The 13608-nt window shown below is 47.1% G+C and overlaps 2 protein-coding genes across 6 annotated transcripts in view; one reads left to right on the forward strand and one right to left on the reverse strand.

Moving 5' to 3' along the window:
* The window catches only part of Dgk (diacyl glycerol kinase 1), a 523491-nt gene that overhangs the window by 313871 nt on the left and 196012 nt on the right, over positions 1-13608 (reverse strand). The window lies entirely within an intron of this gene.
* On the forward strand, positions 559-12780 carry LOC146185666 (monocarboxylate transporter 12-B-like). Of its 3 annotated transcripts, XM_084605572.1 has the most exons (5): positions 738-875; positions 3058-3144; positions 5704-5847; positions 9415-10392; positions 12307-12780. In XM_084605572.1, the coding sequence occupies exons 3-5, from the start codon at positions 5751-5753 to the stop codon at positions 12462-12464; spliced, it is 1233 nt and encodes a 410-aa protein (XP_084461698.1). In that variant the 5' UTR covers positions 738-875; positions 3058-3144; positions 5704-5750; the 3' UTR covers positions 12465-12780. The 3 variants fall into 3 exon arrangements, with proteins under 3 accessions (XP_084461696.1, XP_084461697.1, XP_084461698.1); XM_084605570.1 differs by lacking the exon at positions 3058-3144 and having other exon boundaries at positions 559-875; XM_084605571.1 differs by lacking the exon at positions 3058-3144 and having other exon boundaries at positions 696-875; positions 5687-5847.

The following is a 13608-nucleotide window of genomic DNA, read 5'->3' on the forward strand; positions in this document are numbered from 1 at the left end:
CGGTTCGCCAAGCACGCATGCAGGCGACCGGTTGGCGCTGTCGTTTGGGATGCTCATTGGCAGAAACAAAATATTAAATAAAGAGAGGTCAAGTTTCATCAAACTTTGCTTTGTTTTGCTCGCAAATAAACCTCAAACTCTATTTAAAACACATATAATTATATGACGCGCCTCTGATGAAGGAGGAGAATTTTATTCTAGAACTACTTTCCACAGCGTAAGGACACCGCCTCAGCACTCACCGTAGCCCTGGTAGTGCTGAAGGCAACTACTGTTGTCTCCGACAAAAGCAAGAACTTTGAAGACTCATTTTGGCAAACCTTCGCGAAAAGCAAGGTGCTATCTGCTGCGAATGTTCTGCGTTACGAGAGGAAAGAGAGAAGGGCAAAGATAAAGGCTTTCCAGTGCGACGCTGGAGTGAAGGTGGGGGAAACGACTTTGTCTCTCTCCGAAGTGATGAGACATATGTGGGTGAGAGCAAAAGAGAGAGAATGCTTATTTCGAGACAAAAGCTGTTGGGTCGGCCTAAGGGGTTATTATCTGGCACAGTACCCCGCACTATAGAAGGATAGCCGGGTGAGTGTGCCCAAATAAGCGAGAAACGACAACCGTCCAGTAGCAGTGCCCTCCTCCAAGCCGTAAAGTGCCCTCCTCCAAGCCGTCACCAGGAGCGCTCGTGTACATAGTGACGATCGCGATGAAAGCAGGGCGCGCGTGTTTGGTGGTCGGGGCCTGCTGCTGCATCAACGCCTTCTCGCTAGCCGTGGTTCGGTCGGGAGCTATTGTGTACGTCGGAGTGACGAGCACTTTCCAAGTGTCGAGGGAAGATGCCGCATGGCCACTGTGTCTGGCAACTGTCTTCAACCTGGCAGCCGGTAAGAGCGATCCCTCGCATGCGAATCTCGGGAGACAGAAATCTGCCTGTCTCTGCGGTATCTCTCCGCGCATCGGTAGTGGTGAAAGTCGAAGCTGTATACCTGCGCACTAACGCACGTACATTGTGCCACGTTACCAAAAAGAGTTGCAAATGCTCAACGCTAAGCGGGGCTCCGGAAGCCTACTGCACCAATAAGCGCAATGTGGAAAGAGTTTTGAGTCATTCCAAACAAATTTATATTGAACAAAACGTTCAAATTAATTACAACATTAAGAGGTATAGGCTAAATAGGTCCCATTATATATATTCTCCTGGTTCAGCTACGCACACGGTTGAGAGTACGAGTTGCTTCTACTTCAGTAGAATGAGCTCATTTCTGGGGACAGGACGAGTTCCCGCTGTCACTGCTCATCGTTCAGCTCCCTTTTCGTTTTCGTGATAAAATATAAACGCTCTCATCACCCTGCACAAGCCTCCTCTCAACTGAACAGCGAGTTTCAGCCGTTATGTATTGGCCAATTAAAAAACCGCGAAAAATAACATCTTGAAATGGTCAAAAGCGTTCACACCGTTCAAGAAAGAGTTTAGCGAAATGGCTAGTCGAACGCCATGCAGGGGCCCCTGCTACCCAGACAGCCTCCATTTCCTATGAGGCGGACGGCGCATTCAAATCGCACCATGCCGTCGAGGTACAACCAGGACTCTATTTAAATTCAAATAGGCCATTGAAACATGCACTCCATCTTTGTGGGAAAAAAATAAAAAATAAAACGTGCTCTGGAATGTCGACTGGAATAAGCCATAAAAGGCGACAGGTTGCTGTCGCTTATTACACACACACAGGTCCTCTACCGAAATGGATATCGCTGCCCCCCTGGCGCTGCTGCACAACCAATCACTTTTTTTCAACCCGGCCTTAATTACTACAAACCGTGCAAGATTCATAATTGTATAAGCCGTATACAGGCATAGCGGCGGTTGTTTATGCGTACTGAGTTATACGCCGACTCCTGATGCGTGGTTCTTCACGAACCACTTCCACCATAAGCCAAGTGATTGACCGTTGGACAACGAAATATTGATCGGCTGGTGCTCAGCAATTTCACATTGCTGCCTTTGACAGAGGGGCCGATCCTCCAATAAACATAATTCGGAAAGCTCATCCTCTCTAAAGAGGCACTCAGCCCAATTCCAACGTTTCTTCACAGTAAAGAATAACCCTGTTGCTATAGTGGCTATGTGTTTTTATTGCAAGATAATGTGTGCGTGCTTTCAAGTAATATGAGCGCGAATATTTTACCGCCACTCGATTCAAACTTGTCTTTTTTATTTGTCCCTCATGCTTCGCACAGTAAAATCATGGTTGTTCTTTTGGCTCCAATACACTATAGCGCAGCAAAAGACGAGAACACAAGAGACGAGAGACGAACACCACGAGCGCTTCTTTGGCACCGCTAAGAAGCGCTTCTTATCTTCTCCTTTACGGCTGCAGATGGCTGCTGTGATATCACAAACTTACGGCCTATCGTCCCTCCTGTCGTGTCCTTGGTGTCCCGTGTGCCTCACACATGCTCCAGAGAGCAGAGTTGTCCCAAATGCGAGGAACACGGCGTCGTAGTTGAAGCGGCGGCCCAAATGAGGCCATTCGACCGCACGGCGCTCACAAAAATGCATAGGGAGTCACCTTAATGACAATGCTGTTTGGTGATTTTATATTGATTAGTTACTACTACAGCGTAGCACGGCGGGGATATGCTTTGCGCGCTAGCCAGAGTGACCGAGCAGCGGCTCTCTGTCGATTAGGGTGCATGCAGCTTCGCTTCGTACGTATACATCACCTCACATTATAAGCATTCTCGTAATGCGGAACCGGGAAAAATACCTTAAAAAAGTATCAGTGATTACATTAAAAAGAAAAGGCTTCCTTTATAACATTCATCGTGGTACAATCTCTCTCAATTTCCAACGTAGTTTGTGATGAGAAAACGTCAGCTTGCTGCGATCTTTATAGCATTGAACTTATAGTGCTAGAAATTACATTAAGTTAATAAATCCCTCAATGACACATAGAAACAATGACCCCGGACAAGGCTAAATCCAGTGATTATACTCCAATCTGATTTTTTCTTCACCAATCGTTGTCGGCTCAAGCGACACCGCGCATATGTCAATCGGTGCAGGGCATGGCAAGGACAGAAGAGAGCCGAAAGGAAGCAAATACAGCATTATGCGCCTCTGATTTTTTTCGCTGCGTTGACTACGCTCAAGTAAGTGCGTAAACCTGATTATTATTTGCTTAGCCGGTTTTGTGCAATCATCTGTCATTACACGCATTACTTTGAGCCCCTACAGATATATGAAACGTTTCAAAATGGCATTTGTAAATGAGCGCCACCAGAAGCTGCAAATGGCCCACTTTTCTCTAGCATTACCATATCAAAAATGAAGACACTATATACTTATTTTCACAGACGTCACTCCAGCGATTTCTCATTCGTTATATGCTGTATCAGCATCGCCCGCAGTATATTTCCGCGCTCCGATCATCCCTTCACAATTTAACCCGTTCTTTTTTTTTTTTTTTTTTATGTATAAAATCTTCCGTAACCATTGTTACCTCCACCCTTTGAGAAAGCAATCAGATATCGTTACCGCATTCAACTATGATGCCATTGTTTAGAGATTGCGAAAGGATTATACTACTTTCCATTACGTTCCATGAAGCTGAGCATCCACGATGAATCAGTGGTTACATCCAAGACCTTCCGCGACCGAGTTCATCGCCATTTCGGACGATTCGATACTTGCTACTGGCTGACCTCAATGTGGCGTCGCATTTACCGGTTTTTCTTATCAATATTGCGATGTTATCATTTATCGCGCCGCGTTCCGAGCGGAATCATGGAATTTTTCGTTGCATACATATGCTAGTCAAGTTGGCGGCTATCTCGCGACAGGGATGCGAACCGGCGACGTACAGTCTTTGTCAAAAGTATACGGCCCAAAAGGTTTGCTTGTAAGCGCTGTAACGCGCCTACTGGCCGCAACAGTGGAATATGAATGTAGGCTAGAGGAGATTGAGGGTGAGATTTGTCATCTACGAGATTTCGAACGCGACAGTTGCTTTACGGGCATCGTTACTGGAATTAGAGCAAAAATCCTTGGGCCGTATAATTTTGACAAAGACTGTACATATATATACCACTGTATATCAACGTGTTAGTGTTAATAACGATGCATATTAACAAGAACGCTCGAGCGCGCGGCATGGACGGACATTTCTGCCCCTCAGTGCATGCTCATAGGTCTGAGACCATATTGCGCGATGTGGTTGAGGCCGTTGATATTAGCGAGTTCCCTGTAACCGCCTTAGTATTATATCGTGCCCATCGGCCAGCGCTAAGCGGAGCTGATATTCGTCAAGGCCACGCGCTTGAGCTTGCGTATTGTTAAGCGTGCTGGAGGCGGCGCCTTCGACTGTATACTTCCGAAGCGAGGTTTCGGTGTATGCGGCACCAAGACGATGCGTGAATCGTAACAGCCTACGTGGAATACGCTCACTCGAAAGCATTCCATCCGTGGCACTATAATGTTTTCACATTCATACAGGTAAGCAGTTTTAAGTGAAAACGTACAAAGGTACGTGCACCCCATATGCTCTGTGCTTTCACACGGTATCGCGTATGTCTAGCCAGGCTGAAACACGCCTAAAGTTAGTGCACACGCACTGCTTCATACGGTCAAACCCAATCAAGAGTGTTGTGGCTTGCATATGCCAAGCTCCGACGATCAAAAGAAACCATCCCAGCGCACCAGCTATCAACCCAGAAATTCCTCGTGGGAAGCAAGTACCGAATGTCGTGGCTATCCCCGCAGCCGATCGCCCCGCGTAAGCTACTGCACGTACTCTCGCCATGCACTTCACGTCATCGTGTCCATCAGCTTCGATCTGAGCGCAAAAAGCTTTCTCGCGTCCTACTCGGCTTAACTACGTTAAAACTCTACCATTTTTATTGCTACTGTCAACCAGGGTTTGAACTTTTGCATACGTTTAATTTCTGCCTTTTTATTTATATTATTATATTTAAGATCGACTAGTTCCTTTCTACATAACCGTTCATTCCCCCCCCCCCCCCCCCCACCCCCTCTCATCCGCTTGTTCCGCCCTTTCCCTTACCAATGCTCTGAAGAGGCCTTCAGGGAAGATGAATAAAAACGTATGTTCAGATGATTCTAGCTTTATTTTTCTTTTTAAAGGCTACGAGTTATTTCACATTAGCCAAGTTCCCTGAACAGCGACGGCGGATTGCAGCTAAGTGAGGCAGAGTCGTGTCAGCTCAAATGCGGCGTCCGTAGCCGTGTCTTCAGATGATTGCTACTGTCAAGCTTCATTTTGGGTATGGGGCGCGTTTACCCTGGGATAGAAAACCTCCCTTCATTGCACTGAGTCCTGAGCCCTCTCATCTCTGTCTATATCTTTTTTTTTTTTTTTTTTTTGCTTTTATGCATGGCAACAGCCACGTCAGCTTTCGGGAGAGCTCACCGTTAGAGTTATCGTAATGTTCCGCTTTCTTTATAAAGGTGGATACGTTTCGTGAATAATAAAGAAGCACATCTCGTTATCGTTCCATGTTAGAAGTCCGATCAAGCAAAGAAGCTGATTATTTGTCTGTTCAATTTTTTTTTCTTGTGAGCAACATTGCCGTGGACGGCATTCATGTTAAAATTAATCCGAATCGCTTATTTGATCGTCCTGGCGAGCGCGTTGTCGTTTTTATCGCCTTATTTTTCCTCCATCGCTTGCAAAAGCTCATTCCTTCATGCAGGCCCTGTCACGGGAGTCCTTGCCCGGCGCATCAGTACATCCAGGCTGATGGTGGCCGGCTGCCTCCTAACGTCGCTGTCTGTGTCGGCCTGCTACTTCGCTTCCAGTGTCTCCTTCCTCATCGTCAGCCTCGGAGTGCTCCACGGTTAGTAGCGTTCGCGGACTGTGTGGAATAGCAGAAGGAGTGTCACGATGTGGTATGTGCAATGGAGGTCGCCTAAAACGAATTCGGATAAATAAATTTGCGCCCAATACCAAACGCTCAGTAAGTGAGTGCATATATTAATGATATAAGCATTGCTTTCATTGCCCTGAATATTAAATACACGGACCTCAGAAGACTTGCCTTTAAATGACATGTTCGTATTGCACGTATAACAGCGTTGTTTTGCTTAGTTAAGCATTTACTACCTGTCAACGGAGGGAGTTAATAAAGCGTTGAAGTACGCCTTAGGAGTCGTGAAAGACGTCTGGGCCTTCAGGCACCGCGCATACCGAGCAACTGCGGTGCTCGGCTCCCTGTCACAAGGGGGAGGGTTATAACCGGTCTAAAGCGGCGTCAGTATGTGCACACGGCTTCATATTATCCCGCTCTGCAATCTCCCTTTGTAAACTATTAAAGAGCTGGCAAGCCACAGTTCCTGCATTTCGCCAGAAACTAGTTCAGCAGCGAACTATTCTCACAGATGGCGAAGGGTGCCACCTCGGTCTGGCTGAATGGGCCGACAGGTTGCATTCCCGCTTCCACAGTACGGCGAAACACTGGGCCGCATCACATATATAGGTCCAGACCGAGGGCAGATTTCAAGTATATTTTAGTGAACACACACACACACACACACACACACACACACACACACACACACACACACACACACACACACACACACACACACACACACACACACACACACACACACACACACACACACACACACACACACACACACACACACACACACACACACACACACACACACACACACACACACACACACACACACACACACACACACACACACACACACACACACACACACACACACACACACACACACACACACACACACACACACACACACACACACACACACACACACACACACACACACACACACACACACACACACACACACACACACACACACACACACACACACACACACACACACACACACACACACACACACACACACACACACACACACACACACACACACACACACACACACACACACACACACACACACACACACACACACACACACACACACACACACACACACACACACACACACACACACACACACACACACACACACACACACACACACACACACACACACACACACACACACACACACACACACACACACACACACACACACACACACACACACACACACACACACACACACACACACACACACACACACACACACACACACACACACACACACACACACACACACACACACACACACACACACACACACACACACACACACACACACACACACACACACACACACACACACACACACACACACACACACACACACACACACACACACACACACACACACACACACACACACACACACACACACACACACACACACACACACACACACACACACACACACAGCTAAGTTTCGGGCTGGAGCGTAGTGAATGTGTGGGAGAGTTGGAGAGTTGTCGTAGATTACTGCGTACCGGTCCGCAGTCCGGCTTAACTAGGCATAATTGGCAAAGAATGGTCCGTTAACCTACAACCCGCGCTCATGACAACTGCTCTCTTCCCTCCGCACCGATGTGAAATGTTGAAGCAGCACTGGAGCCATCCATGAGCTCTTCGCTCCACCACAGGAAGCTCGTCAAGAGCTAAGGACGTTACGACAAAAGCATGGTGCCTTCCAAGATGGGCACTTTGGGAAACCTTGCAGCTCCGACGTAACCGATGAAGTAGAAGGAGTTCGAGACAAATGTATAGCTTTCTAGGCGTAGGCGTGATGTTTTCTTTTTTTTCTCTCTCTATCTGTCAACATTCGCGCGCAGCGCTCTGTTATTGTGTTTTGCGCTCTTTAGACAGCGTGCTTTCCGTTACCTTTCGAGACCACAAGGGAAACACACGGTTGCGCTTTGCGTCCAGGTGAAAAAGATGGATTGCCGTGCACGCTCTAGCAGCGCTTCGCTTCGCGGAAAAGCCGAGTTGTGTATATTATCAGCAATCACTTGAATGCTTCCCGGTCATTCCATGGAGACTGAGAAGCATTTGATCTCAGCCGTCGATCCTGGCATCGGTTGGAGTGCACTTCAGATAGTGTGAAATCTGCGAAGCGACAAGAGGCGTTCAGGTAGCCACGTGTATGCAACGCTGTATTGATTGATGGGAAACGTTTTTTCAGGTAGGTCGATGTTCTCCGTTTACACATTGAGTTGTAAGCTGAGCAGGCCTAGAAATGTCGGAGCAGTCCGAGGATGCCTAAATATTTAAAAACGTTTAACTCAGTAATGTTGAGAAAAGTGCATCTGAAGGAAACAAGCTTTCAGTTGCCTTTACGATTAAGAGTAAACATCCTATGCCACAATCACCACCTACTGCAGATACAGCAGGTCGTGGTCACATCATCATTGATGCGTCGTTAATACGTACACAATTTTCCCTTTATTCTTTCTGCTGCGCGCAAGAATGCGGGATCGAATCCTGGCCGCAGCGGCCACTTTTCGATAGAGGCGAAAAGCAGGGCTCCCGCGTGCTGTACGATGCCAGCTCATGTTAAAGAATCTCAGGTAGTTGAATTTCCGTAGCCCTCCACTATGCCGTCTCTTATAGCCAGAGTTATTTTGGGATGTTAAACATCACAAACCAAACCAAACCTTTCTTCTTTCTCGGGGTGCTAAATAAAAACGATTTTCTGGCTAACGTGCATTTCCTCAGTTCTCCTTGGCTTCATGTCATAAATACAAGGCGCCTGGTTTTATTTGCATGGAATTTTACAAAGGAAGCGAACTGTGAAGGCTAAAAAGGGTGTTTCATGATCTGATATCAGGGTGCTTTATTTTGTTGTGACTAGGATTTAAATAATTACACGACGCTCCATAAAAGCTCTATTTCTTCCATGGTGCTGGACGACATAGCTAGCTGCGCCAGTGCTTTCAACGTCTTTGACTACTCGGCCATGCTGCCAGCTGAAATGTCTTAAGGCAAACCTCAACAAACAATAATGTCCTTTCCACTTACTCGAGACTGTTTGTAAGCGATGTAAAAAAAAAATGGTTTTAAAGATCCCTGAACATCTCTTACAAAACAGGAGCTGGAACTTCTGTCTCCTCCTCAAATGTGAACTGGCTAACAGGATCCGAAGAGCCTTTTCCCCTAGTTACTATGTAAAAAAGGCTTTCAGCCGTATAAACATAAGGTTTCTTTTTTTTTTAACAAATGTAAAATTGTTTAACAAACTACTTCATAGCCTTCATAGCCAATGTAACTTAGTGTCGTAGATAAATCCAATTCTCGGTTGGTAGGCTACCCGTGGGCAATCTCATTAGTTAGCGCCAAGAAATCGAAAATATTATTCGGGTGCAATGAAGTCAGTGAAATCAGGTTGCAGTGCGCCATGTACTTAAGAACCCCAAACCTGCCGCGCGCTTGAAAAGTTGCAACTCTTTGCCTGACAAGTGCTGGGCGTATGCCCGTTTTCCGACCCAGGATTCGGCCTGTCTCTGCTGACTCTGAGCTACGCCGTCATTAACCAGAACGTCATCCGCTACAAGGCGCTGGCATCGGGCGTGGCCAACGGGGGCTTCGTGCTAGGTGGCATCATTTTCCCGCCTCTCGTGCAGTATCTGTTTGACGAGTACGGAACCAGGGGTGCTCTCCTCGTAACTGGTGCCGTCATGCTCAACTCAACAGCAGCCACGTTTTACACGAAGGATCCGGCGGCGCCTCCAGGCTTGGCCCGCCTCCCTCAATTTGTGCCCAGGGTTGACGCTCCTCGCCACTTGGAGACCACAAAAGCGCCACCTCATGAGTTGGACAGAGACTTAGGGCGGCAAAAAGACACCGCAGGAGATTCTTCGAATAGCACTAATGCATCCCTTATTCCAAGCGCGATTGAACAAACGAAGTTATTGAGAGAAAACGGGTTCACCGAGAAACCGGAGGTGATAAACGTACTCAAGGGCAACGTAGTTCGGCCAGCCAGATACGATACGCTCACTGCATGCCTGTCATTCATAAAGCGTCCGCGGTTCTACATCATGGCGTACACAATGGGACAGTTGTGGTTTCTCATCACGACGCTGCTGACCATTGTGGTGGACTTTGCAATGGATCACAGAATACCGAAATGGGAGGGCCTCTCGCTCGTCACTGTCCTCACAGTCTCCGACCTGCTGTCGAGGTTCACGTCCGGCTTGATCACGGACAAGCGTATACTCGCGAAGAGCACCGTGATGGCCGCCTGCTGCGTCGTGACCGCCTCGGCGTACTTCGCGATGCCCTACCTTCCTTCGTACCCAGGGCTCGCCGCGCTCGTGGTGGTTGTCGGGTGGTGCAACGGAACGGCCATTACTCAATCCATAGTCCTGTGCGCGGAGCTGGTCGAAGCGAAGACATTCAGTCTGTGTCTGGGAGTCGCGTATTTCCTCGGTGCCTTTGCCCTCATCGAGAGGCCGCTTATAATCGGTAAGGGTCAATTGCACGTGACACCGAACTTGTTTTTTTCTCACGCTTAATTTTGCACGCAGGCAATACTAACAGAAAATATTGTTTCCATAACTACACAAGAGCTACAAGAGCTACGCAAAGGTGCGTCACCTGTCCAGGCTAGTTCTGTATCGACCTTGACTTATTTCATCACGACGTTAACAAGGAATACAAACGCAAATTAACTCCAATATTTCTACAAGATGGGAGAACTCACGGCGAAAGGTTGCATAGCTGAGCTCATCTCCCCTTTAAGAAAAATAACAAGAGTGCGTCAACTCCGCAACCCACTATGATAACGTTTCTCTCACCAGCGGTGAGAAACAGAACTTTTCAATTAATACATACTGCACCAATGCCGATTACATTTGCTTGGAAGAAAAATGCGACGCACATTTTGTTGCAAAGGCATGATGAAACTATTGGCTTTTCTAAAGAGCGCGGCCACTGTTTATACCACGAGGTCTGATAAGAGGCTCACTACTCATGCATGGTCGCTTAGTTTTATTAAATGATGGGTTCTGCGTTAACAGGACATTGGTATACAAGAAACCATCACCTAGAGCCCAGATTCCAGGTATACACAGCTTTTTTCAAAAGATGAGAGCCCACAGAGTTTTGTTTCAAGCTGGGTGGTCCTTAATGTAATCTTATGTGTTCCAAGTCTCCCCCCAAAAATGTTTTTCATCCTGCCCTCTCCAATGGTTGGAACTTCCACGAGTACTAAAGCAGCTACACTACACGGCTTAGAAACAGACCCTATGGGATAACCTTTTTACAAAAGCTGCACCGAGACATGGTTACACTAGTGTTCTCTCAAGCAAAATATACCAGCTGCCTAACTTGATGTAACCAAGTTCAGACCCTGGTCAGCGTCCAGAATCCGAATGCACGAGAGACTAAGTTTATTGTTGACTTCTGAGCTCCACGCACTGTTCCGACCACGAGAGACGGAAGTAAACAAGATCTTGAACAGAACATCAAGACCAGTGTTGTGAAACCGGCGTAGTCGGAAGTGCTCAACCAAAGCTTCTTTCTATGTGCGGTGAAGCTGAGCGGTGGGGAGAAGCAAACTGCACGCCAAATAGGGTGGTTTCAAGATGAGATCAGGGACGGAGGCGCAGTAAGCGTGGCTTACGCGGGTTGTGCCACAATACGATTGTCAACAGGTAAACATTCACTGAGCATGCAATGCTTGTAATGGTCGGTGAGGAAGGAGTGGACTAGAGCGGCCTGCCAGTACATGGCGGGCCTGGTGCGACGACGACCAAGGTGCGGCTAAATGAGGTTACAGTGCGGTGCATCGGTTGAGTGAAAGCTCTCTGCGAATAGTTTCGCGCTGATTTCTAATTAGATCTTTGTGAGTTTGAGTGATGCATGCTTCGAGTAGCAAAAAGTGCGGGATTGGTGTATGGTGTCGTAGATCAAGACAAATTCATTTCCCGAAACCGCAGAGTGACTGTGTGTGCGCCGGACGGTAGCCCTGTCTTGTCTATGAATTCGGAAATACTCACTGAAAGAATTTGTCTAGCGTTCCCAGCATTTTAATCAACAGCGCACCACATACTGCCGTTTCCATCAGTAACGTTCGCAATCAGTATTTGTGCCCGAAGGACGACCTTAAGGCCCCTTTAAAGTCTACCAGTGGCTAAAAATATCCTTTCCTATGCGGCAGCGTAGGCTACACGCAACAAAAAGTAAGCTTCCGGAGACTGCGTTTAAGCGTACTTCTATTTCCTGCTTCTCTGCACTGGCAGCTCACCTCCCGCATGCCAGTACAGAGTGGTGCGCAATTTACCAAAGCTGCCACGTGTTGTGCGCCGCCATTTCGGGATTCCTTTAAAAAGATTGCCTTTTTTTCTTTCTCCCTTCCGCCCCATTCCTTTCTTGTAGGTTATTGCAGAGACCAGCTTGGAAGTTACGACGGTGTATTTTACCTAATGGCTGCAGTGGCTCTGAGCTGCGCAGCTTTGTGGCTACCAGTCTGCCTTCAAGAAAAATGTAGCAAGGCAAAGCAACCTGAAAAAATAAAATCTGTTGGGGAGCAGTGATGGGCCCTAATATCGGAACCAGCGGATGAAGTTTCCTATTGTGCAGCACGCATTATATGATCTGGAAGACCTTGTTTCTGCATATCCGAAAGAAATTTTACACCCGATTTATGGTTAAGAAAGCAAGGGCAACGAAAAATGACGCGGGAGTTCAGAAGTAGAAAAAAAGAAGAATGTCCTTGATCTTTCCCAGGAGCCAAGTATTTTTCTTCTTAGCACATGCAGTGGAACAGCGAGAAAATAAATGTCGAGGAACAGGAACTTCACTCGCTGCCTGGCCTTTCTCCAGCAACGAGATTGCTCCACTTCCCTATTGTAGAACACGGGTTCATATGGCTCAGGTTTGTTGCGTTTTCTTTTTCCATCTTTACACTTGCAGTTATTTAGAGAGAGAGAAAAAAAAACGCACCAGACAGGTTCCATTTCTCCCCTTTCTATGCCCTGAAGCAACGCGCAATACATATAAGGAAGACATTACTAGCTGCCTCTCTCGCGTGTTCCAAGAGGGTTCAAAATGATCAGCTCTTCATAGCTTCCAGGAGGAGCGCCTATCAGTCAAACTGCGGGATGGGATCTAATGAACGCGAGAGAACTATCATGCAAGTATGTATGGGCGTGCGTTTAACAGCCTTGAGTTCGGAGCACACTGCCTCCGGCACCTTTTTTTTTTTTTCGTAACGATCTTACAGCAGTGCATCAAGCAACGGTCCCGATCGGTTATTCTTCTCTTCATTTTTTTTTATCTTTTTTTTTTCTTTCTCTTTCAGGCCCACCGTAACACATATCGTATTGGGGTCTGATTGCGATCGTGCCTCAAATCAAAGTCTGCCCAGCAAATATTTTGCATTTAAAGCAAGTCAATTGAATGCTTCGACTCTAGGTTCAGTCTCGACGGTGATGACGAAAAACATTTATTGGGCCATAAAAATATGGCGGACACTTGAGATCTGCGTTTAAATGCATGCCGTGACATCGTTAATATTTCCTGTCTCCGGCTTACCTTCGGGGTTCCTCTTGTCCGTACACGCACTTTAGTCTCTTAGCCACGAATAACTTAGTCTTGGTCAAATATTTAGGGGAAACCCGCAAGGTGGAGTAGAATTCTTATAAGGGAGCAATTACTCATTGTCATCCACCCGAGCGC

This window comes from Amblyomma maculatum, chromosome 6, assembly GCF_055883805.1.
Source record: "Amblyomma maculatum isolate TAMU_Amacu chromosome 6, ASM5588380v1, whole genome shotgun sequence".
NCBI classification, from domain to species: domain Eukaryota; kingdom Metazoa; phylum Arthropoda; class Arachnida; order Ixodida; family Ixodidae; genus Amblyomma; species Amblyomma maculatum.